The 27,652-nt window shown below is 36.2% G+C and overlaps 1 protein-coding gene across 1 annotated transcript; it reads right to left on the reverse strand.

Annotated features, from left to right (window-relative positions):
* Nucleotides 1–1,341: 1,341 nt before the first annotated feature.
* LOC128642768 (ficolin-1-like) lies at nt 1,342–27,652 on the reverse strand. The gene is made up of 9 exons (XM_053695563.1): nt 27,570–27,652; nt 23,702–23,815; nt 21,082–21,135; nt 20,453–20,488; nt 9,124–9,162; nt 8,823–8,950; nt 6,777–6,906; nt 6,534–6,668; nt 1,342–2,142 (listed from the first exon to the last, which is right to left on the reverse strand). Exons 1-9 carry the CDS (start codon nt 27,637–27,639, stop codon nt 1,895–1,897), a joined length of 954 nt encoding a protein of 317 aa, XP_053551538.1. The 5' UTR covers nt 27,640–27,652; the 3' UTR covers nt 1,342–1,894.

A 27,652-nucleotide genomic window follows, 5' to 3' on the forward strand; every position in this document is an offset into this window, starting at 1 on the left:
GCTACCCCGCTACTGTATTAAACATTGACTCTTTGTTTTGTAGCACATACAGAGAACTTTTTCCATATTAGTTACCTTTTAATTTCTGCTATATGTGAACATTTGAGATTTTCTGATAATTTTTGGTCTAGGTATTTCATCCATTTCATACCCCCAGCTAAATTATATGTGGTTAACCTATAAAACACTCATTGACATATTATTAAAAATGAATTACAATTAAGTTGTTAACTGCAAATTGTTTTAATTGCCTAGAATTTTAATTTTGGAAATATATTTTAGTAACTGATTTAAAGGGACAGTCTAGTCCAAAACAAACTTATTATTCAGATAGGGCATGTAATTTTAAACAATTTTCAAATTTACATCTATCAATAATTTTGCTTTGTTCTCTTGGTATTCCTTGTTGAAAGCTAAACCTAGGAGGTTCATATGCTAATTTCTATGCCCTTGAAGACCGCCTCTCATCTCAGGGCATTTTGACAGTTTTTCACCACTAGAGGGTGTTAGTTCATGTGTTTCATATAGATAGCACTGTGCTCACGCACGTGGAGTTTCTAGGAGCCAGCACTGATTGACTAAAATGCAAGTCTGTCAAAAGAACTGAAATAAGGGGCAGTTTGCACAGGCTTAGATACAAGATAATCAAATAGGTAAAAAGTGTATTAATATAAATTGGTTATGCAAAACTAGGGAATGGGTAATAAAGAGATTATCTATCTTTTAAAACAATAAATATTTTGGTCTAGACTGTCCCTTTAAATATTGTAAGAAAAAATTAATTCCTGCAAGAGATAAAAATTTGGGGTGTCTCGTATTTTAATACTAGAAATATTTTACCAATGTTTAACCACACATTACATATTAGTTATAAACTAATTTACCATTATTCATTTCTGTGACCTGGAACAGCTTAAGATTTCGGATATTATGGTTCTGTAAATAAATTATTATCACCGACAAACTATGTTTTTTGCTCACCCCAAAAATCATACAATTTAAATACTTTATTTTAAGCTGGCATAATACTTTTTTTTCATATCTTTAAAATAATTTTAGAACATTATTTTCGGCCTATTGTAAACAGTTTATGTCTAGTATTTTAATTCTGGTTATTTAACATTAAAAAAAAAAAAATTCTTGGCAAAAATTTTAGACCCACAAATTAATTATTTTTATGACACACATATCACTTTGCCTGGAAACCTTGAACAATTCACAGATTAAATAAAAAACAATAATACAAGTTTTCTGATTCGCATGATTTACATATGATTGCAATCCACAAGTTATGGATAACAAATTAAACAATGTTTATTAATAAAAAGTCATTAATCAAAAGATGGTTGATACATTTTATTGCAATTTAATTATATATATATGTGTTATTTTTTATTATTATTTTCTTTTTCTTAAGCAAATTTCGTCTAAATCCAGCATTTTTCAAAAATAATTCATTAAACAAATATCAGTTAGGTTTAATATTCTGTGTTAGCACATTTGTTAAAAAAGTATCATGTTTTATTGTATATATTGTGCTGTCCTTGACTTATACAAGTTATATTTAGATAAGTATTGCAAGTAGATCATTATCTAGCATATGAAAGATAGTTATAAACATTTAAACATTTTCTGCATGAAAAATATCCAACCAGGCTTTGTTTTAATTTAAACTGAAGCTACCAAGAAACACACATTACATACTACAGTATACATTGTTATTGGCTGGTAAGAAAAACTTCCCACAGTTGGATTGGTAGACAGGAGCCTCCGCAATTATGAAATAATTATAATAATATGAAGAGTGCTGAGCTCATCTTATTTAAGTTATGGTTTTTAGCATACTGTATATTGATCAGAATTTGTCGTGAGACTACTTTTTTATACATTTTTTTTACACTGGTCTTATCTTCATTTCAGAAAACTTATAAGAGTATTTATGACCCTTCCCAGTGTGCCAGTTGATACCATCTGCATCACTGCTGTGTTGTCCCAGATGATACAATCCATTTAGATTTGAATGGTGGCAATTGACGTACCACCAACCTCCTTTGAAATATTGAGCGCAGTTGCCTGGGTTATCATCATTGTCTTGATCTTTTGTGGTAAACGGTTTGTCCTTGTGTTGTGATAGAGAATCCCCTAGGAAAAAGCAGAGTTATTGAGATGGATTAATCCAGTAATACCACCTATTTTTCAGTGTATGACCCTTATCCAGTGATGGCTAACCTTGGCATTCATGATGTTTCGGAACTACATTTCCTATAATGCTCAACTAGACTGCAGAGAGCCTAAGCATCATGGGAAATAGAGACCAGGGCAGTGATGGCTAACCTTGGCATCCAAGATTTTTTGTAACTACATCACTAATGGCCTTCCCCACCCTGGTCTAGATTGCAACCCTGTACCAATTATTCAAATCAGAAATAATACTGGCACATGTCAAACTAACGAGAAGCAAACACATCTGGTAAAAAAGGCAGAGTTTAGAAAAACTACTACTAGACAATAATACAAAGCCTACTCATATACAACCTTTGCATGAACAATGCTCTAGCAAGAGAGGTTATTGTATTAGTTGCAGTGTGCTCTACAGAAGATTTTGGAATCCAGATGGGGGCAGTGTAATACTTTCTAGTATTATAACATTTTCTGATATTCAAAGCACAATTTGCATAATTTTGCAAATTTATTTAATGAAAATTGTATTATTATATCATTTATCTTATTTTTGGCTAACATTTAGCTTGTTGGTCAGTAAAATCAGCTGGGGGTAGTGCACTCATTAAAAAGTTCATCGGAAGTATACTGGGTTGGGCCAATATTGATCTGTTATCATTGTGAAACAAAGGATCTGCTATTGTAAAGATCCAAAGACATATACACAATCTCCTCCAATTGTCTGTCCCATATGTCTCTATCATCACTTGTTGCTTAAAAAGGAATATTGTTATAAAGAACTAAAAATTCTCCTTGCTTCCGACTCTGCTGCCCCCACCTGGTGTATTTTTATTTGTTGATAGATTTTCTCTGTTCTCATGAATATAGAGATGTAATGTAGAAGACTGGTTTGCTTTAGGCTGCTTTATTACGTGTATTTAATAGACATTACAACTAATCTCATAGGCCACTCTTAGAGATCCTTAGTACGAACTGGCTCCTTTTACAATATTTTGAAATAAAATTTGCAGTTACAGCACACAACTGCACTGGAGTAGCTTTAACCCCTTAATGACCAGTGACTTACCCTGTACATTGCTGGTCTTTCTTTGGGTATTGCATTTTTAATAGCGCAGTCTCGCCGCCAGCGGCAAGACCACTCTATTTCTGGTGGTCATCAAGAGGGAGAGAGAATATAATTGCTATTATAGCCAAGGGTATACATATAGGGTACTTTGTGGTTGTTAAGGGGTTAATATGAGGGATATCACTAGAACTGGTGAGGCCGCTAGAGGCAACATAAAGGCAAAACCCAACCCAATATGCCCCCCACACAATACTATTCTTCCTACACACATATACAAATACACATATAGACACAAAAATGCGTGTCTGTGCTCGGGGCTTGGTAGGGACTCCAACGACTGAAAATCTGACAGTTCTGACGAGGTTCACATTAGAGACGTGCATTTGGTAGTTTCATTCACTGCTGAATGCAGAAGTAAGAGGCGGCTTGCGGTATTCAGCTCTTTTTGGGGCTAAATATCTTCTTGTGCAACTGAAACACACCAAGTTCTGGATTTGCACAGATCTTTGTGTGTTTCACTTGCACAAGAAGATATTCGGCTTTGTAAAGAGACAAATACTGCAGGCAGCCTCTTACTTCCACATTCGGCAGTGAACAAAACTGCCAAATGCACGTGTCTAGTTCACATATTATGTACAGTTATGTCATTTGTTTTGTCATGTAGGTATCTTATTAAGTCTATTATCTACTACAATATATTTCAAGTCCATCTTATTTAATGATATCACTGTCTCAACCCCATTAAAAATATAAGATGAATGGGTTTTTTTTTGCATTTATGTAAATGTAATCTCATCTGCCACTCGCCAGCCCGATCCTCTGATTAATTTATTGTATTACCTTATTTCACTGTGTATCATCTTCAAACACTGACACTTGACTTTCAATGCCCTTCCCATATTGTTAATAGACAGATTAAAGAAAAGTGGACCCAGGACAGAACCCTTACACACTTCACTTACCACCTTTGCCTAACTCGAGAATTTTCTATTGTCAACAACTCTCTGCACTATATCCTTAAGCCAGTTTTCAATCCAAATACAATCATTTTCCTCCAAACAGATTTCTTTCAATGGGTACAATAATCTTCTACATGAAACTGTATCAAATGCTTTAGCAAAATCTAAGTAGATCACATCCACACCTGCAACACCCTCATTTATGCTTTTACTAACTTCTTCATAGAAAGCATAATAATCTATTCTTCATAAAACAATGTTGGTCTTCTTCTAATCCATTGTTCAAAATATATTCCTGAATATTATCCCTTAAAGGGAACTACATGATTATAAACCTTTAAATATACAAATCATTTTGCAATGAAAACCGCATATTTATTTTGTCAGATGAGTATATTATTTTCTGTTTATTCTTTTCACTGATTTTCCTGTCCCCCAGAACAAAAGAACCCCTGCTAACCAATCACAATTTAAAGGGACATAATACTCATATGCTAAATCACTTGAAACGGATGCAGTATAACTGTAAAAAGCTGACAGGAAAATATCACCTGAGCATCTCTATGTAAAAAAGGAAGATATTTTACCTCACAATTTCCTCAGCTCAGCAGAGTAAGTTCTGTGTAAAAAGTTATACTCAGCTGCTCCCAGCTGCAGGTAAAAAAATTTAAAAAAATGAAGAAATGAACAGCAGCCAATCAGCATCAGCAGTGCTGAGGTCATGAACTCTTACTGTGATCTCATGAGATTTGACTTAACTCTCATGAGATTTCATAGTAAGCTTCCTTTACCTGATTGGTGAAATAATATGAGAGTGCACGATGCTAGTCCCTTCAGATGTCCCAGGACAAACACACTAAAAGGCTGCTTAGAAATCCTTTACAATGGGAGGTGGCTACTGAGGAACTTTTGAGGTAAAATATCTTTCTTTTTTACATAGAGATGTTCAGGTGATATTTTCTAATCAGCTTTTTACAGCTATGCTGCATCACTTTCAAGTGTTTAAACATTTGGGTATTATGGCCCTTTAATATTCAGATATAGCACAAACTGTTTGCACATGTGCAGACTGAGGTAGCCTGCACTCTTGTATGCTCATAAGGTGGTTTAGCACTGATTCAACTTTGTTACTATAGCAAAAATGATTTGCCTATCATGATTGTTGATACCAAACTGATAATCCACCGTTTAAAAGCATGTGACACCATAGAAGCTTAGGGAGAGAAGGTAAAGTAAACAAAAGCTCACATAAATTGCCTTAAAGTATTAAAAATCAAGCTTCCCTGGGAGAAAGTTAAACAAACACATTTTTTAGATGTATTTTACTACAAAAAGCTGCACAATAAATAATGAATGTATATTGCAATAATGTTTCACATACAGTAATGAAACATTTTATGCATTGTTGAATTGTCAAGTTTAATGGTCCAGTAATAATCATTCAGATAATTTCCCCACAGAAGAAGTTTAGTATTAGTACCTCTCATTATATATGTACTTTATACTTAAGAAATGGGATGGGTGTTAAAATAATAGATATACTTTGAATTTGTCTACATTAAGGTTATTATGTTGAAGCTGACTTGGTTAGTTTTTGTTTTTTCATATAAAACAGAAAAAAAAAAAAATGTCCAAGCAAGACTGTGTGGAACATAGGATAATCTAAAAGGGATTCCACACAGCTTTGTTTGCACAGAGATAAATAGAAACTAGATCAAACAAGGCGGCATCCATTACTGTATAGAAACTAAACCTTTATATTTTCAGTATTTAAACAACTAATTGTAGAAATATAACTACATATTATTCTAACGCAAATCTTTGCTTTGCATACATAATTATTTCTAGCTGTATTTACTGTTTAATATCCCTTTAATTGCAGGAAGTAGAATACAGAGTCTTCTGCCAGCTCACCGCGATCACAGGAGCAAAAGTTCCCAAATAAGGAACCTTGTCCATCCGTCGTTTGATAAATGGGGCCCTAATAATTTGCAATGGCACTGCGATATCTAGCGAAAACTAGCTTTAGTGTCAGTAAGACTTTTATAGGATTAATTGTAAGTCTGTCATATTATAATATTGAGTTACTTTAGTTATTTATCAGCTCAGGACAATGGAATTTCATTAGTAAGAGAAAAAAAAAATACAATATCTTTCCCGTTTGTTTTTAATGTACAACATCAGTTTTAATAAAGTTCTCTAACTGTAACCTATATAAATAGTTAGCAGCAAAACTACTTCATGTATTCACATAACAAACCACAGATACGGTTCATATATTTCCTGCGTGAAGCGTTGTCGCAGATTAGCGCCGACTCATCACTTACCCGCAGTGCCCTCCGTGAAGGCTCCAAGCAATAACTTATATTTCTCAGACTCTCCCAGGAGTTGGAAGGTTGTGTATTTGGCAAAGTGTTTTGTGCTCTCAAAGTCCTGAAGATCTATACGCAGCTCCCATGTGCCTGTGACAGAGAAGATAATAAAGATATAACACATGAAGAATGTCTACAAGCTTTAGGTTTAATGATGCATATTCTGCCAAACATGGAGAAAGCCATAGAGACCATGACCTGCTGACGTTATTTTGTGAATATTATCATTTCCCAACCAGAACTCATTCAGACGGTTGCCGAATCCTGTCTTGTAGGATTTCCAATCACGGAAGAAGTCAACAGAACCGTCCCAACGCCGCTGAAACACCTACAGCAAAAGGTTTATAAACACACAATGATTTATCTTTGCTCTAATGTTTTACCATAAATATATTAATAACCCCCCAGGTAGGCCAATTATATCTGGCATAAAATCCATGACATCGAATCTCTCACAATATATAGATAGATTTTTACAAACATATGTTCAAAAATTAGATTAATATATTAAGGATTCAACCAATGTGTTACAACTTTTAGAAAATACACCATTAAAAGAAGAGATCATATTAGCATTTTGTGATGTCTCATCTTTATATACAACAATAGAACACAAATTAGGTATAGCAGCAGTTAGGAATTATTTGGAGAAAGATAATGATGAACCACTAGATCAAAAAGAGTTTATACTGGAATGTATTAGGTTCATACAGGAACACAAATATTTTTCATTCAATGGCCAGTACTTTTTATAGTTAGAGGGAACAGCAATGGGCACGAGATTCGCGCCAAGCTACGCTAACCTATTTATGGGTTACTGGCAGGAGAAACTCTAGTCCTCAGTGGAGCTTGGCACGAGTCTTGTGCTCTTTAAGAGATCTATCGATGATATACTCATTATCTGGAGAAGAAGTGAGACAAGATTGATCAAATTATTTGAAGATATGAATGATAATGATCAGGGATTGAAATTCACTTATGAATTTAGTCATGAAAAGATCACTTTCCTGGATTTAGAGATTATGGTGGAAGGGGGAAGATTTGAAACTAAGACATTTTTTTGGTGTCAATCTGTCTTGCGTACGTTGTACTGAGAGCAGGATTATATGTAAGAAATCTAATTCCATCTTGGCAGGTGAACTCCTAAAGAGGTGGTATTTGGCGTGTGACGTTATCGTGGAAATCGTTACTGAGAAATATCACTGGAGCAAGGAGGCTTCTTTTGCGGCTGCTCCCACCTTTGAGAGATAGAAGATTTGCACAGAATCACGGACTGCAGAGGTACTGTAAAGTATATTTTTCACACTAGCCACAGCAGGCTACCACCAAGCAGGAAGCCATTATTATACATATTGAAGATATAAAGTCAAGTACTGACTATGCCTATATATGATCCATCTGCTTTATTAGGCCTATCACCAAACTAATAAGGAATATTTTGTCTGCAGTACACGGCTAAGTACATATAGGCCAAAAGTGTACCATCTAAGCCAAATTGTTTACATATTGGGAGACGTCCCAGGACTATATTATTCACCTTTACCATTTAGGTAGCCTCAAAGAGCTAATTTCATGTGTTTTTATATAAATGCTAGAATTATTTTATTAAAATTGTTTTTATTTTATTTTTTGCTTAACATCTAATAGATTGATTTCTATACATCTGCAAATAGTTATTGTTGTTGTTCTTATGCTGTATACAAAGTAAATTGAAGTAGCGCCTCAAAATGAGGCTTAAGTATACTTAGAAGATGCTAAGTGTCAAGTGAAGAAAAGAGGGGACAATGTGACAAAGTGTTAAATATGACTTTGGTGAAGTGTATAAAAAAATATAAATAAATATGAATAAAAATGATTAATATATGTTTGTTGGTCAACATATACTTATTTAATGTTTGTAAAAACAAATTAAAGCAATTAATTACAAATAGATAAATAGATTTTTGTTTTATTACTAGAAGTTTTGATCACCCTCCTCATGGAAAAAAAAAGTATTAAGTTAATACATCACAAAAATCTGGCCTGTTAGGGATACTCGAGGACTGGAGTTGATAAACACATCTTTAGAGAATACATTTAATAGAATATTTACATAAATAACTGGAAGCAAAGTCTACAATCATATAAATTCTTGGTTGGTGTCAGATACAAATTTAAAAAAAAATATATATTTTTGTTGCAATTTTGTATTTCCTATATATTGAAGAGTTCCTAGAAAAAAGCTGTCTTGCAGCTGGTACTCACAATCCAGCCTCCTCCGTCAATGTGCATATCACACAGCACCTTCAGAGGTCGCTCGCCATCTGGGTATATTGTGTACCAGTCACTTAGGACCTCTCCCTGATCCAACAGCTCCTTACAGTTCCTCGCAACTAAAGCATCAAATAAGAAACATGAAATATTCTGTCTTTTCAACCTCATCTACTAAGCTATTTTTGCTATTTTTTTTACAGTTAAATGAAATGTTTAGATCATATCATTTGTAGTCACAGATTGTAAGAGATGTACCTGATCTATGGAACTCATACTGAAGGTTGTAACTCACCGTACTGGGGCTCTGCTTTGCCGATATCTCCTTTTTCTCCTATTAACCAAAAATATGTTTATAGTTATTATGTGACGTAGATCATGTGATGTGAAGTTGAAATAACATGAAAGAATTAACCCAAAAGAGAGTATTAGCAGCACAACGAGATGGATAAAGGATGTTATATTAACGGTTATAGAGAGTGTGTGCAGTTATATATGGCCAATTTTTGAGGATCCGTAGAAATTGTACCAACATAGAAGATTATGAAATAGAAGCGGATCAGTTAGAAGAGAAATTTCTAATGAAAGGATATGACAGTGGCCTAGTTAAGAAAGCAAGAACTGAAAGTAGAAATAAAGTTAGAGAGGATCTTCTGCTTAGCAGTAATGAAATAAAAACTACTATAAATTCCCAAAATGTAGATAAAAAACTGGGAGCTAGCAACTCCGCACACATATCTACAGCATCACAGACAAAGGTGGCAATAAAGTAAAGGGCAACAAACAAATAGCTAATACATTCAATCATTATTACAAAGCCCTTTACAATATTAATCAGGCTCCAGACACACAAACACACTCCTTAACCAAAACAGAAACTATAGATGCATACCTGACACCCCTATCTCTACCAGGACTGTCTAAGGACGAAGCTGACATGTTAGACTCGCCTATTTCCCGGGAGGAACTATCCATAGCGGTTAAAGATCTTCCTAATGGCAAGAGCCCAGGCCCAGACGGGTTAACCATTAAATATTACAAAACCTTTTTTAACACTTTAGCCCCTAAAATGCTTCAGCTCTTTAACAGCCTAATTGAAGAGCCAAGACTACCCCGCCCTATGCTTGAAGCTCACATATCGGTGATTCCCAAACCGGGCAAGGCCCATACCGCACCCGAACATTTCAGACCTATATCATTATTAAATGCAGACCTCAAGATCTTGGCTAAGGTGCTGTCCCTGCGCCTCAATAAATATTTACCAGGCCTTATCTCCACGGACCAGGTGGGATTCATCCCAGGCAGGGAGGCAAGGGACAATACCTGCAAGGTCATACAGTTGATGGAATATGCACGCAATGTGAAAGTACCAATGGTACTGTTCTCGACCGACGCAGAGAAGGCCTTCGATCGTGTCGATTGGCTCTTCCTGCGTCGAGTGCTGAAGGCCATGAACTTCGGGAATGCGTTCACAAACTTAGTGTTCTCCTTATACTCTGACCCAAATGCGAGAGTGAGGGTTAACGGAACTCTCTCAGACACTTTCGGCATTTCAAACGGGACAAGGCAGGGCTGCCCTCTCTCCCCACTTCTGTTTGCCCTATCAATTGAAGCTTTGGCACAGAAAATCCGAAATAATCCAAGCATCTCGGGTATCACTATAAAAGGTAATGAACACAAACAAGCGTTATACGCTGACGACATTTTATACACCCTCACCAATATTGAAGTTTCTATCCCAAATCTCCTAGAGGAGCTTGAAACCTATGGATCCCTCTCCAACTTTCATCTTAACATCACAAAATCAGAAATCCTCAATATAACCGCGCCACAGGCTCAATTACTAAACTTATGTGAAACACACCAGATACCGGTAGTTACCACCCATATAAAATACTTAGGGGTCCTTCTCTCAAAGGATCCCCGAGATTTATTTAAAATGAATCACCTCAAGTTGAAAAGTGAAATAATCAGAGATCTTTCCTCCTGGAAGAACAAACCTTTATCTTGGTTAGGTAAAATTGGAGTCATAAAAATGAACATCCTCCCGCGCATACTTTACATACTACAAACACTCCCAATCCCTATCCCTAGGGACTTCCTCCTGCAGCTCCAAAGCCTACTTGAACAGTTCATATGGAATAACATTAAACCCCGAATCCCGAGAAAAACGCTCTACATGTCTAGAGACAGGGGGGGATTAGGCTTCCCTGAACTAGCAACTTATAGACAGGCAATTTTCCTACAGAGAATTGCGGAATGGGCCCACAATTCCATACACAAAGCATGGGTAAGAATGGATGGCCAAATCCTAAACCTCAACAATGTTAGTGTGTTGGCGTTTACTTCGCACCTGAAACGCCCTAAGAATATTAATAATTACACTATCATAGCAGAAACCCTTAAAGTGTGGGATAAAACAGTTAATACCAGCACACATATATCTCCAAAATACTCACCTCTTTTGCCTATTCTGGAGAATCCAGACCTCCCATATCACTCTCTGGGCACACAGTTGAGTAAACCATACAGCCTTCGCGAAGGCTCTCTGCATTTTGCAATTGTAGATGGTAAATTACTACCCCAGCAAGACTTAGTAGAGAAACACGGTACAATTTTTCTCTCCTGGTTGAGATATAATCAGCTACAGCATTACCTTACTCACCACGAAAACAAAGAACATTTTATGAGAGCTTTAACCACATATGAGACTTTATGCACGACAAGTAAACCAACTAGAAGATTAATCTCACTGATTTATAGACTCTTACTAACGCCCCCAGGATCTGCTCTCCCCTCTTACACAAAGGCCTGGAGCAGGGACCTTGGTAGGGACATAGACGAAGACGCATGGCTTAAATCCTTTGCACTGGCTAAGAGATCTTCTATAGCTGCTAATGTACAGGAAATTCACCTGAAACTCACTAGTAGATGGTACTTGACCCCAACAAGACTACACAAATGCTTCCAATCAGCTAGCCCTATGTGCTGGAGGGACTGTGGCGAACATGGTTCGCTCCTGCACATATGGTGGGAGTGCCCAAAAATAAAGGACTTTTGGCAGGAAGTGATTGACCACATGTCAAACAAGCTGCACATTATTATACCAAACACCCCAGAGGCGACCCTTCTTTTCCATCTACCTGTAGTCAAAACACCACATATTAGAGCGTTGATGTTAATAATGCTAACAGGAGCTAAAAAGTTGATACCCAGGAGGTGGAAATCGGGGATTACCCCAACTCTGGAGGAATGGGAGCACACAGTAGACGAGCTACTTATATTGGAAAGATTCCACTACTTTAGAATTAATCAGATAGGCACACACGAGATGATGTTAGCTACTTGGAGGGGCACAGGCTTGTGAACATGTAAGACCCGAAAGATGTAATATAAGAAACACACCGCACAACTCCCCTTACCCCTTCCCTCCTCCCCCCTCAGCTGAAACCCTCCCCCTTGTTTTTTTTTTTTTTTTTTTTTTTGTTGTTGTTTTGTTTGTCTGTTTAACATAGTAAATACATAGGAATGAGGAGTAAATTGGAAAAAATGAAAACCCATAGCAAGCTTGCTTAAAAAAGAAGTTTATTATAGTATGCATTTAAAGGTTGTTAATATGCTGTTTGTTATATATTTAAGTGACATAGTCTCTGTCTTTATTAGTATATGTACAAACAGAAGTTTTATGTAAAGATGTGTCTACTTTGTATGCATAATTTGTTTTCAAAACAATCAATAAAGCTTGTTTAAAAAAAAAAAAAAAAAAAAAAAAAAAAAAACTGGGAGCTAAATTTATAACCACATACAATCTAGGTGCTAACTTTATTAAAACCACACTTAATAAGCATTGGAATATCCTGCAGGCTGACCCTGTATTAGGACCCCATTTAGAGCCTTATCCAGTAACCATCTTTAAGAAAAACAAGAACATCAAAAATATTTTAGCACCATCAAAGCTGAGAGAAGTGAATAACAAAAAGAAAGGGACACTCTCAGATTGGTGTATGAATAAAGGAGGTACCTTTAAATGCGGTAGACTTAACTGTTGCATGTGCAATCTCATCAGTAAGGGTGATAGTGTGTACAATTGGGATCGTTCCAAGGAATTCAAGATTAAAGACAAAGCTTCTTGTGTATCCATATATGCGGTGTATTATCTCATGTGTGATTGTAATTTGATTTACGTAGGAAGAACGAAAAGGAAAGTCAAACGCTGCATATATGAACACATAGAGAACATAACAAAAGGATATGAGAACCATAGTCTGTCTGAACATTTCAGGAAGGTGCACACTAAAAATCCAAATAGTTTAAAGGTGAAAATTCTAGAGACCATACCACAGACAGTGGGTAATGAGCAACAGAGATTAATGCACCTTAGAAAATGTGAAACCAAATGGATTCACCTACTTAACTGTATGGCCCCAAAAGGGTTAAATGTAGACATAGACTTACAAGCCTTTATGTTCTAAACCAGTATCCCCTGTTTTAGTTTTATTTCACTTGTGTACTAACTCTCTTTTTCATTATATAGGTTCCTTTTAAGAATAAAGAAAAATGAATTCTTATTATTTCTAGTATTTTTAAAATGTGTGCAAAACATTCATTATAAGTTTTAGTTTTCCTTTACAATATGCAAAAATCGTGGTTTTTAATATTAATAATATTTTTAATATCATTATAGCAATTTGTGATTTAGGCAATGTTGAAGTTTTATATTTTTACATTTTTACGCTGTTTATATCAATTTGTTTTTTGTATTTTGTATTTTACATTGTCTATTAAATTGTAAATTTTTAAGATTGAACAGCCATATATTGTTATGAGAGATTAGATGTTTGCTTTAGTTTAAGCGGAATTTGTCACGTACAGCATGAGAGGCTTGTCCTTATACTAATACCGGATAGGTCAGTGATCGTCCAATCAGAATCCACAAGCGGATGTAAATAGTGACTCATGGGAGCATGCAAGATAGCATCACTTCCTCTTGAGAAAGTCTGGATAGCGCAGACGAAACGCGTTGGGGGCGGAGCCAAGGACGGCTCTGATTCATTGAGACTGTGTGACAGCAAGCAATATCGAAGCGGCAGTATCGATAGCCGTGGAGCTAAATAAGACTCCTGAAAGAACTGGGACTTGTTTCTTGCTGTTCCCTATAAAGGGATTAATGCGACATCTTTACTGTCTGTCTGTAAGTGCATTACTTTTGTGTGTGAATTAAAATTGTGAAACTACTACCTTGATGTGGGATTGCGCTGTCTCTTTCTTTCACCCTAAGATTTTCAATTAAAGAGAGCGTTTGGAAACAAGCCTCTGGAACCAGCTGCACCTCATTTTCAAATTTGTGAATAGGAGTTGGCAACACAAAAATTCTTGCAACCAATATAGCCATACAAGTGTACTCCTAAGACTACTTCCCTGCAGTGGGTAATATCATTCTTAAAAACACAGCCGTGTTTTTATTTACCTGTGGTTTTTATTCACTTGTGGTTTTTATTTACCTGTTGTTTTGTTATTTTTAATCTATTTTTACTTATTTATTTACTCATTCTTTATTTAGCATTAACAAATGTATTTATGAATATATATGAATATTTTTATTGATCTACTAGTGTGCAATATCTATCTATTTAACAACTGAAAATTGTTCATAGCTATTTGCCATATCATCTAAAGCATTTTATTTTTATATCCACCACTCTACCTTGCTGCGCTGTTAATACTTTTAGTGTAACACGTAAGATTACATACACATACACTAGAAGGCAGCACTACCTGAAGTGCTGTGCAAATGCTGAAAAGAATAAATTCCAATGATCTGTAATAACTGAATAACAGCATATATTAAACATATAGGACGATTAAGGAACAGTACATTTACCACATCCAAATTTATGGAAAGTAATAGTTCTTAGGATCCAGGGAAGTCCCAATAAAGCCTTTATTTTTATCAGATTCCAGGGTTCTCCCAAACACCTAGATCCGTGGGGTGCAGCCACTTTCAGAGGTGTGTCACTGAACACTCTTTATGAAGCAATCCTTTAGCGAAAAGAGAAAAAAGTGCAACCCCACATCAAGGTAGACGTTTAAGCTTTATAAAGGCCACCTGGGCTGAAACAGGTAGAGAGTTCACTGTTACTTTGACATTTGTTTGGAACTTTTAAACACTGCATTTAGGAGTCCTCGGCGCAAATCACTTTTGACTTAGTGATTGGCAGGATCTCGCAGTTTACTTGAACTTAGAACAGACACTGTCTGTCAGGAATTCCACTGTTTTACACAGACGCTGTCTGTAGGAAGTCACTACAGCCTCTGCATTGCTTCATCACCTGTGGGAAACTACCAATCAAATGCTGTCTTTCTGGAATATCAACACACACACAGACGCTGTCTGTTGGAATTGCAGCACTCAATTACAGACGCTGTCTGTTGAAATTATTGCTTATAGTTACCCACCAATCCCAATATTTGGATTGTGAGCTGCCTCGGCTGTCACTCTTTCCTCCTATGACACACTCTGGAGTGAATTACACAATCTAGGTTCTCCATCTAACCTGCAAAATCATCAGAATCAACACTTTTTTAGCCTTGTTCTTTTATTAGCGTTTGTTGAAAGATATAACTGCTCATCCTCCCAAAAGGATTGTTTGGGCTCATGGTCTATTAAGGTACTGTTTACAGTTACTTAACCACCGTTCTAAGAGACATTATTTTAGACTTGCATTGTACTTCTATCAAGATATGCACTTCTAATCCTATAGATTTTTTAGATATTGTTATTATTTTAATTGTTTGCACATATTATTCCGAAACAATTTGTTCCTGACATATTGCATCTAACTCAATGCCATTTTAGTTGTTAGTTAATACCTTGCAAGGTTTAGTGTTTTTAATGTTTATATGAATTTACTCACCTGCATATTAAAGTGTTTACATTTTTAACAGAGCTTTAGGTCTCTTTTAATCCTTTATATAGTATAACAGTTATCATAAATGATTACATTTTATACTATCTCATTTAGTGCACACCTTATATATTAGGTACCATATACATTTTTTATACATTATCACATATTTTCTCAATTTGCTATTAATTTAGCATTCACCTTATTGTCTGTTTTCAGACGTTTAAGCTTTATTACACACACTGAATGCAGTTAAAAACACTTACAAGATAAAAAACATATTTCCTCTTGAGAAAGTTCGCTTAGGGCGAACGAAATGCATTGGGGCGGAGCCTTGTGTTGCTCCAAAAAAAACGGAACCTTAACAGAGAAAGATCCCGGTGTCTATACATTGGATTATGCCAGAGACATCCTAACTGGACTGAGATTCTCTTTTCTTCTTCCCTGACTGGGATACAGGCTTGTTGAAATTTTTATCTTGTAAGTGTTTTTAACCGCATGCAGTGTGTGTAATCAAGCTTAAACGTCTCCCTTGATGTGGGGTTGTGCTTTTTTCTCTTTTCGCTATAACATGAAAGAATGTAAACAAACTAATAATAATGCCTATATTATATAGGTGAGCTGTTTATAATTAAAATGTTTCCAGCAGAAAAACACCAAAGGCTAAAAGATATACAGAACTAACATATAGGGCCTGAAAACCAAAACTAGATATGGCCGGAAATCTCACATTATCCATTGGGACTTTGTTGAACATTATATAATGTAGGTGCCTCTCCTTTAAATCCAGAACTGTACATAGTAAGATAAACAGTTCTCAAGCTACAATGTACTTTTCTAAAAATCTTTGGGGGATTTCAAAGTTCTGATGAGACTTTTTAGATCCTATCGCCAGAGCAGAGAGCTGTAGATCATTTCACCAGAGCAGAGAGCTTTAGATCATCTAAAAAGAGCAGAGAGCTGTAGATCATCTCACCAGAGCAGAGCACTTTAGATCATCTCACCAGAGCAGAGAGCTGTAGATCATCTCACCAGAGCAGAGAGCTTTAGATCATCTCACCAGAGCAGAGCGCTTTAGATCATCTCACCAGAGCAGAGAGTTTTAGATCATCTCACCAGAGCAGAGAGTTTTAGATCATCTCACCAGAGCAGAAAGCTTTAGATCATCTCACCAGAGCAGAGAGCTTTAGATCATCTCACCAGAGCAGAGAGCTTTAGATCATCTCACCAGAGCAGAGAGCTTTAGATCATCTCCCAAGAGCAGAGAGCTTTAGATCATCTCACCAGAGGACAGAGCTTTAGATCATCTCACCATAGCAGAGAGCTTTAGATCATCTCCCAAGAGCAGAGAGCTTTAGATCATAGCGCCAGAGCAGAGAGCTTTAGATCATCTAACCAGAGCAGAGAGTTGTAGATCATCTCACCAGAGCAGAGAGCTTTAGATCATCTCCCAAGAGCAGAGAGCTTTAGATCATCTCACCAGAGGACAGAGCTTTAGATCATCTCACCAGAGCAGAGAGCTTTAGATCATCTCCCAAGAACAGAGAGCTTTAGATCATAGTGCCAGAGCAGAGAGCTTTAGATCATCTAACCAGAGCAGAGAGTTTTAGATCATCTCACCAGAGCAGAGAGTTTTAGATCATCTCACCAGAGCAGAGAGATTTAGATCATCTCACCAGAGCAGAGAGCTTTAGATCATATCACCAGAGCAGAGAGTTTTAGATCATCTCACCAGAGCAGAGAGTTTTAGATCATCTCACCAGAGTAGAGATATTTAGATCATCTCACCAGAGCAGAGAGCTTTAGATCATCTCACCAGAGCAGAGAGCTTTAGATCATCTAAACAGAGCACAGAGCTTTAGATCATCTAAACAGAACAAAGAACTTTAGATCATCGCACCAGAGTAGAGAGATTTAGATAATCTAAACAGAGCAGAGAGCTTTAGATCATCTCACCAGAGTAGAGAGCTTTAGATCATCTCACCAGAGCAGAGAGCTTTAGAGCATCTAAACAGAGCAGAGAGCTGTAGATCATCTCACCAGAGCAGGGAGCTTTAGATCATCTCACCAGAGCAGGGAGCTTTTGATCATCTCACCAGAGCAGGGAGCTTTAGATCATCTCACCAGAGCAGGGAGCTTTATATCATCTCACCAGAGCAGAGCGCTTTAGATCATCTCACCAGAGCAGAGTGCTTTAGATCATCTCACCAGAGCAGAGAGCTTTAGATCATCTCACCAGAGCAGAGAGCTTTAGATCATCTCACCAGAGGACAGAGCTTTAGATCATCTCACCAGAGCAGAGAGCTTTATATTATCTCAGCAGAGCACCAAGCTTTAGATTATCTCACCCGAGCAGAGAGCTTTGGATCAATGTGCCAGAGTAGAGAACTTTAGCTCATAGCTCCCATGAACCTTAACTGTAAATGATAAATGACAAAGGTATCATTTTAATGTTTCTCCATAGCGAAGGTCAGCAGACACTTGGTGGCATTTCTAGCTAGCAAACTGTTTAACAATTAAAGAGCTACAGATAGTAGTAACCAAAATTAGGTATGGGGGGGGTAGATTTAATAGATGTCGAGTAGACATGATTCACTATAGTCAATCATGTCTGCTCGACATAATGCTTTTGCAATGCCGCCCTCTGCTCACTGGCAGCCAATCGACTGCTAGCAGGGGCTGTCAATCATCCTGATCTTATTGGTTCAGGATGATTTTAATTTGCCACCTATAAGGTGGTGGACAGGTTAAGGAGCAGCAGTCTTTGCCTGAAACAATGGGCCACCGAAGCAGCATTCGCTGCTTCATAAATGGAGCCCATTGTGTGTATCACCATGATCAAGAGTGTATGATTCTGAGCATATGACAATACATTGCACATCCTTTCATAGAACAGCAGTCTAAAGGTACATTATTTAGAGTGATTATTGTTTTACTATTTATTTAGCGGGTACATTAAAAAACTAAACAAAAAAACTTTCAAATCTACTTCTATAATCAAATGTACTTTATTCTCTTGGTTTCCTTTCTTGAAAAGCAGGTAGACTGGCTCAGAAGTGGTATCTTTGGAACTATAGGGGTCATTTTTTCTAAGATACCATTAGGTTTACAGTTCTACTTATATACAGTCTATTGGATAACAGACTAAACTACATACTTTAAATTATATTCTGTGTTTTTCTATTATTATATGTTGTTAAGATTTCTTATAATATTTAACTATTGATCTTTACTTTTTTCTTAATGTTATCTGACTGTTGTTTGTTTATCGTGTGCATTTTTGATAATGACAAGGCTACTTTGTAAATATATATATTTCTATACTTTGTTGTTACACGTGTATCTAAATAGTTTGGTGTTTAAAAGGACAAAAACATAGATAATCCCTTTATTCCCCATTCCCCAGTTTTGCATAACCAACACGGTTATATTAAAGGACCACTAAACACAAATTGTAAAGAACATGATTTTGAACCTTCATATCTGAGAATAATTTTGCAATGGCAACTGCAGCTTTTGTTTGTCAAATGAGTATATTGTTTTATGTTTATTAATTTCACTGATTTCCCTGCCCCCCAGAACAAAAGAATCCTTGTTAACCAATCACAAACTAATATTCAGATATAACATGAACTCTGTTTGCACATGCACAGTTGAGAGAAACTGGGGAAGCCTGCCCTTATCTCTTCCCTTAAGGTGGTTTAGCACTGATTCAGCTTAGTTACTATTGCAAAGAATGCTTCTCTTATCATGATTGTTGATGCAAAACTGATAATCCACCTTTACAAACATGTGACTACTGAGAATCTTAGGTGGGAGGGAGAAGTAAACAAAAGTTTACATAAATTGCCTAAAAGTACTAACCTAAACCTCCCTGAAAGAAAGTGAAACAAGCAAAATGTATTTTGCAATAATGTTTAATTTGCAATAATGAAACATTTTACATGTTGTTGAAATGTCAAGTTAAATGGTCCTTTAATATACTTTTTACTTCTGTGATTACGTTGTATCTAAGCCTCTGCAGACTGCCCCTTATTTCAGTTCTTTTGAAAGACTTGCATTTTAGCCAATCAGTGCTGACTCCTAGGTAACTCTATGCGTGAACTAGCAATGTCTAAATGTTAAAAAAATTGTCAAAATGCACTGAGATAAGAATTGGCCTTCAAGGGTTTAGGAATTAGCATACCAGCCTACCTAGATTTAGCTTTCAACAAACAACCAAGAGAACAAAGCAAATTTGATGATAAAAGTAAAATGGAAAATTGTTTACAACTGCATGCTCTATCTGAATAATAAAAAAGTTTAATTTTGACCAAACTGTCCCTTTAAAGGGTTACATTTTGAAGGGTATGTAATCCCTATTTCTGGCAAAGTGCAAATCCTGGAATTAAACACATAAGATGTCTGTTGGTTGATGTTGCTGCTGTACCTCTTTATAAAGTATTGACATTTTAATTTACCCCTGTGATTGGCTACAAATTTTGTTTCTACAATATGCCAGCTCGCTGCCATCTAATGTTCAAAAGCAATAGTGCAAAACTGCTACCATATAGTTCCCCAGATGCATGCACGTACTTAGTAATTTCTACAACAAAGAATATCATGAGAATGAAGTCAATTTAAATGTTTATTGAAAACTTTATGCTGTATCTACACCATGAAAGAAACATTTTGAATGTCATATCCCTTTAAGTGTTCTATTTATGAGTCAAATCTTACCTTTCTCTCCCTTTATTCCAGATGAACCAGTCTCACCTGTGATAAAAATAACTATTATATCTATATTTCTCTTAATAGATAGATAGATAGATAGATAGATAGATAGATAGATAGATAGATAGAGCACTTAGCAGGTGAGTATTTATATGGTATTGTAGAGAAGCTGAACATTACAACATTAAGCACATGATTTAGATCACTTCTATTTTACCTCCTTATACCTCTCTTCCAGAAGCTCCAGTGTATAGCATTAGCAATAGCATTAGCAATAGCAATAGCATTAGCAATAGCATTAGCATTAGCATTAGCAATAGCATTAGCATTAGCAATAGCAATAGCAATAGCAATAGCAATGGCATTAGCAATAGCTTTAGCAATAGCTTTAGCAATAGCATTAGCAATAGCTTTAGCAATAGCATTAGCAATAGCATTAGCAATAGCATTAGCATTAGCATTAGCAATAGCAATAGCATTAGCATTAGCAATACCATTAGCAATACCATTAGCATTAGCATTAGCAATAGCAATAGCAATAGCATTAGCAATAGCATTAGCAATAGCATTAGCATTAGCATTAGCATTATTGAGGCATAAAAACTGTGTTTGTGGATGATGCAGACAAAACAAACCTTTTTGCCCAGGTGGGCCGGCCTTTCCTGCACTTCCTGAAAGACCCTTTAACCCTACAAAATAGAAACAGAATAAATGTTACTTATAATTATTATACTCAGGATAAAGCCGCTATTTGTTAAACACAAATCTGCACTATTTCTGCCCTTTTGTTTCTATTTATAAGCACATTGTGCTTTTTCTTCATAGTATTTTACGCTGATACTTGAATAGGACGTTCTTATAAACAAATACATTAAACTTCCCTTCTGTACTGTGCCCTATAGGGATTCAGCAAGTCAGTGGGATTAAAGCTACACCATTAATGTGCCTGCAGAACCTTCAGCAAGTCAGTGGGATTAAAGCTACACCATTAATGTGCCTGCAGAACCTTCAGCAAATCAGTGGGATTAAAGCTACACCATTAATGTGCCTGCAGAACCTTCAGCAAGTCAGTGGGATTAAAGCTACACCATTAATGTGCCTGCAGAACCTTCAGCAAGTCAGTGGGATTAAAGCTACACCATTAATGTGCCTGCAGAACCTTCAGCAAGTCAGTGGGATTAAAGCTACACCATTAATGTGCCTGCAGAACCTTCAGCAAGTCAGTGGGATTAAAGCTACACCATTAATGTGACTGCAGAACCTTCAGCAAGTCAGTGGGATTAAAGCTACACCATTAATGTGCCTGCAGAACCTTCAGCAAGTCAGTGGGATTAAAGCTACACCATTAATGTGCCTGCAGAACCTTCAGCAAGTCAGTGGGATTAAAGCTACACAATTAATGTGCCCGCAGAACCTTCAGCAAGTCAGTGGGATTAAAGCTACACCATTAATGTGCCCGCAGAACCTTCAGCAAGTCAGTGGGATTAAAGCTACACCATTAATGTGCCCGCAGAACCTTCAGCAAGTCAGTGGGATTAAAGCTACACCATTAATGTGCCCGCAGAACCTTCAGCAAGTCAGTGGGATTAAAGCTACACCATTAATGTGCCCGCAGAACCTTCAGCAAGTCAGTGGGATTAAAGCTACACCATTAATGTGCCTGCAGAACCTTCAGCAAGTCAGTGGGATTAAAGCTACACCATTAATGTGCCTGCAGAACCTTCAGCAAATCAGTGGGATTAAAGCTACACCATTAATGTGCCTGCAGAACCTTCAGCAAATCAGTGGGATTAAAGCTACACCATTAATGTGCCTGCAGAACCTTCAGCAAGTCAGTGGGATTAAAGCTACACCATTAATGTGCCTGCAGAACCTTCAGCAAGTCAGTGGGATTAAAGCTACACCATTAATGTGCCTGCAGAACCTTCAGCAAGTCAGTGGGATTAAAGCTACACCATTAATGTGCCTGCAGAACCTTCAGCAAGTCAGTGGGATTAAAGCTACACCATTAATGTGCCTGCAGAACCTTCAGCAAGTCAGTGGGATTAAAGCTACACCATTAATGTGCCTGCAGAACCTTCAGCAAGTCAGTGGGATTAAAGCTACACCATTAATGTGCCTGCAGAACCTTCAGCAAATCAGTGGGATTAAAGCTACACCATTAATGTGCCTGCAGAACCTTCAGCAAATCAGTGGGATTAAAGCTACACCATTAATGTGCCTGCAGAACCTTCAGCAAGTCAGTGGGATTAAAGCTACACCATTAATGTGCCTGCAGAACCTTCAGCAAGTCAGTGGGATTAAAGCTACACCATTAATGTGCCTGCAGAACCTTCAGCAAGTCAGTGGGATTAAAGCTACACCATTAATGTGCCTGCAGAACCTTCAGCAAGTCAGTGGGACTAAAGCTACACCATTAATGTGCCTGCAGAACCTTCAGCAAGTCAGTGGGATTAAAGCTACACCATTAATGTGCCTGCAGAACCTTCAGCAAGTCAGTGGGATTAAAGCTACACCATTAATGTGCCTGCAGAACCTTCAGCAAGTCAGTGGGATTAAAGCTACACCATTAATGTGCCTGCAGAACCTTCAGCAAGTCAGTGGGACTAAAGCTACACCATTGATGTGCCTGCAGAACCTTCAGCAAGTCAGTGGGATTAAAGCTACACTATTAATGTGCCTGCAGAACCTTCAGCAAGTCAGTGGGATTAAAGCTACACCATTAATGTGCCTGCAGAACCTTCAGCAAGTCAGTGGGACTAAAGCTACACCATTAATGTGCCTGCAGAACCTTCAGCAAGTCAGTGGGATTAAAGCTACACCATTAATGTGCCTGCAGAACCTTCAGCAAGTCAGTGGGATTAAAGCTACACCATTAATGTGCCTGCAGAACCTTCAGCAAGTCAGTGGGATTAAAGCTACACCATTAATGTGCCTGCAGAACCTTCAGCAAGTCAGTGGGATTAAAGCTACACCATTAATGTGCCTGCAGAACCTTCAGCAAGTCAGTGGGATTAAAGCTACACCATTAATGTGCCTGCAGAACCTTCAGCAAGTCAGTGGGATTAAAGCTACACCATTAATGTGCCTGCAGAACCTTCAGCAAGTCAGTGGGATTAAAGCTACACCATTAATGTGCCTGCAGAACCTTCAGCAAGTCAGTGGGACTAAAGCTACACTATTAATGTGCCTGCAGAACCTTCAGCAAGTCAGTGGGATTAAAGCTACACTATTAATGTGCCTGCAGAACCTCACCTTGCTCTCCAGCTGACCCAGCGTCTCCTTTTTGACCAGGAGAACCTGGAATCCCAGGACAACCTCTGAGGATGGTCAACTTGTCCGAGTCTCCAACTCCCACAACCTTTATTTCTGAGTTTAAAACAGGAGCACAAAGAAAAAATGTAACAATTATAGCAGTAGATGAAGTGTATTAAATAGTTTACAAATAACACATTTTACTTTATTTCAGCATATGAAATAGCTGATTTTCCCTGTGTTATCACTGCCTATACTGAAAGTTTCTATACTTAAAGGAACAGCAAACTCATAATTAGACACTAGACAGAGCATACAATTTTAAATAACTTTCCAATGTATTTCTATTATTTAATTTGCTTCCTTCTCTTGTTATCCTTTGCTGAAAGATTATCTAGGTAAGCTCAGGAGCAGCAAAGAACCTAGGTTCTAGCTGCTGATTGGTGGCTACATATATATACAGATTGTCATTGGCTCACCCATGTGTTCAGTGAGAAACCACTAGTGCATTGCTGTTCCTTCAACAAATGATACCAAGAGAATGAAGTGGATTTGATAATAGAAGTAAACTGGAAAGTTCTTTAGAATTATACGTTCTACCTAAATCATGAAAGAAAATGTTTGGGTTTCATGTTCCTTTAAGTATAGGCTATAGAAAAGCTGTGTAAACCTAACCATCAGAAATAATCAAACCCCTAGTAGGAGGTAAAAGAGATAAGCAATAAAATATTCATTTTCAATTAGTATTGGGCTTTGGTTTACAGAGATAATCTAAAGGAGCATGTATGTGTACAGAAAGTGATAAAATAAGGATATCTGATTTCCCTTCAAGCTCAAGCCATTTGATGAGTTGTGGTTTCAAAGAACAAACCCAGCTATATTAAATACATAAATAATGGAGCAAATTATCATACATTCTATTCTCTGCAGCTGGTACCACAAGTCATTAGAACAACATTAAGGGAAAAACATTTTTACAGTATAAAATAAAATGCTGTATTACATTTAAAAGATACAAAATAAAAAACAAAATGCCTTTATACCTTTTTGGGATTATCTGATGTTTACACCAATTATTTACTAATCAAACAAGGGAGAAAAACCCACAGAGTTTGTTCAAAATGTGCGTTAGATGTTACAAAATACTGCTATGTACAATGCTTTACATTTAATGACTTCATATGGAGAAAACAAACTCCATAATAAAATACTTCTAATGGCAAATGAGAGAAATATATTAACAGAAGCTGACATTTACAGCAAACACAAAAATAAAGGGTTAATAAAAAATGAGTGAGGAAAATATAAATATTATTACTATAAAATCTATGAATGTAGGAAACTGATAATAGTAAAATACAGAAGCTGTATCAGTTTATTTAATAAACAGGATCCTCAAAATAGTACAGAAAATAAAATCCCTTTAATATGCAGCACCAATCAGCTGTTAGCCCTTATTTCTATGATAAAATGTGCTATGTTTTCTTTGTATCCTTTATTGAAGAGCACCCTCAGGAGCAGTGCCATGACACTGCTGAACACATCTAATTAGCCAATGGCAAGAGGCATATGAGCAGCCACCAATCAGCAACTAGCTGTTACTTATGTTATCAAATTTGCTTTCCTTTCTTGGTATTCAATGCAGTGATGTGAGCTAGCTGCTGATTGGTGACTGCACATATAAACCTCTTGCCATTGGATGACCATATGTGTTCAGCAGCCGCCCAGCAGTGCATTCCTGTTCCTGAGATTGCTTCAATAAAGGATACCAAGAAAACAAAGACAATGTAGTAAAATAAGTACAATGGAAAGTTGCTGAAAATTGCATTTTCTATCTGAATTTTGAAAGTTTAATTTTGACTTTACTGTCCCTTTAATATTAGTATTTATGTAAGTTACATTGCTGAAATATCCATCTTGTTAATATTGTACAGTGTTAATATTGTACCGTGTTAATATTGTACCGTGTTACTATTGTACAGTGTTAATATTGTACAGTGTTACTATTGTACCGTGTTAATATTGTACCGTGTTAATATTGTACAGTGTTAATATTGTACAGTGTTAATATTGTACAGTGTTAATATTGTACTGTGTTATACAGTGTTAATATTGTACCGTGTTAATATTGTACAGTGTTAATATTGTACCGTGTTAATATTGTACAGTGTAAATATTGTACAGTGTAAATATTGTACAGTGTAAATATTGTACAGTGTAAATATTGTACCGTGTTATACAGTGTTAATATTGTACCGTGTTAATATTGTACCGTGTTATACAGTGTTAATATTGTACAGTGTTAATATTGTACCGTGTTAATATTGTACCTTATTAATATTGTACCGTGTTAATATTGTACAGTGTAAATATTGTACAGTGTAAATATTGTACAGTGTAAATATTGTTCCGTGTAAATATTGTTCCGTGTTAATATTGTACAGTGTTAATATTGTTCTGTGTTAATATTGTACAGTGTTAATTTTGTACAGCGTTACTATTGTACAGTGTTAATTTTGTACAGTGTTAATATTGTACCGTGTTACTATTGTACAATGTTAATATTGTACAGTGTTAATATTGTACCGTGTTACTATTGTACAGTGTTACTATTGTACAGTGTTAATATTGTACAGTGTTAATATTGTACAGTGTTAATATTGTACCGTGTTATACAGTGTTACTATTGTACCGTGTTAATATTGTACTGTGTTAATAATATACCGTGTTAATATTGTACCGTGTTATACAGTGTAAATATTGTACCGTGTTAATATTGTACCGTGCTAATATTGTACCATGTTAATATTGTACCGTGTTATACAGTGTTAATATTGTACCGTGTTAATATTGTACCATGTTAATATTGTACAGTGTAAATATTGTACAGTGTAAATATTGTACAGTGTAAATATTGTACAGTGTAAATATTGTTCTGTGTTAATATTGTTCCGTGTTAATATTGTAAGTGTAAATATTGTTCCGTGTTAATATTGTACCGTGTTAATATTGTACTGTGTTAATATTGTACCGTGTTATACAGTGTTAATATTGTACCGTGCTAATATTGTACCTTGTTAATATTGTACCGTGTTAATATTGTACAGTGTAAATATTGTACAGTGTAAATATTGTTCCGTGTAAATATTGTTCCGTGTTAATATTGTTCCGTGTTAATATTGTACAGTGTTAATTTTGTACAGTGTTAATATTTTACCGTGTTAATATTGTACAGTGTTAATATTGTACCTTGTTAATATTGTACCGTGTTAATATTGTACCGTGTTAATATTGTACAGTGTTAATATTGTACAGTGTTAATATTGTACCATGTTAATATTGTACCGTGTTAATATTGTACCGTGTTAATATTTTACCGTGTTAATATTGTACAGTGTTAATATTGTACAGTTTTAATATTGTACCGTCTTAATATTGTACCGTGTTAATATTGTTCAGTGTTAATATTGTTCAGTGTTAATGTTGTACCGCGTTAATATTGTACCGCATTAATATTGTACAGTGTTAATATTGTACAGTGTTAATATTGTACAGTGTTAATATTGCACAGTGTTAATATTGATCTTTTAAATTGTTCTGGAAGACGGATATTGAAAGCAACTGGAGTCATTAAATCATTAAAATGTAAACCTGTTTCAAATACTTTTATGCATCTTTAAAAATATTTTTAAAATGTTAGTGGTTTATTATTGTCTTATTAAGATAAACAGGATAGATTGATATATTGATGAATAGACAGACAGATACAGATTTATCAATTTTTATATTAAATTGGAAGCTAACTGAGCAAAGCTATAAAACAACAATACAATTCCTAAACTTGCTCATATGTTTATTGGTCACTTACCTGGGCAGGTGTCAGCAGCATTAGCCAATGAGGTCACTAGGCTGAGCACTGTGAGTACTGAAGCCCACATGTCTGTAGTTAGG

Source organism: Bombina bombina, chromosome 12, assembly GCF_027579735.1.
Source record: "Bombina bombina isolate aBomBom1 chromosome 12, aBomBom1.pri, whole genome shotgun sequence".
NCBI classification, from domain to species: domain Eukaryota; kingdom Metazoa; phylum Chordata; class Amphibia; order Anura; family Bombinatoridae; genus Bombina; species Bombina bombina.

Coding starts and splice junctions, on each gene's coding strand:
- LOC128642768 (XM_053695563.1), bottom strand. CDS start 27,639: ATGTGGGCTTCAGTACTCACAGTGCTCAGCCTAGTGACCTCATTGGCT. Junction 9,163..20,452: donor TGGAATAAAGGGAGAGAAAG/GTAAGATTTGAC, acceptor TTTGGTTAATAG/GAGAAAAAGGAGATATCGGC. Junction 8,951..9,123: donor CAAAGCAGAGCCCCAGTACG/GTGAGTTACAAC, acceptor TTGATGCTTTAG/TTGCGAGGAACTGTAAGGAG.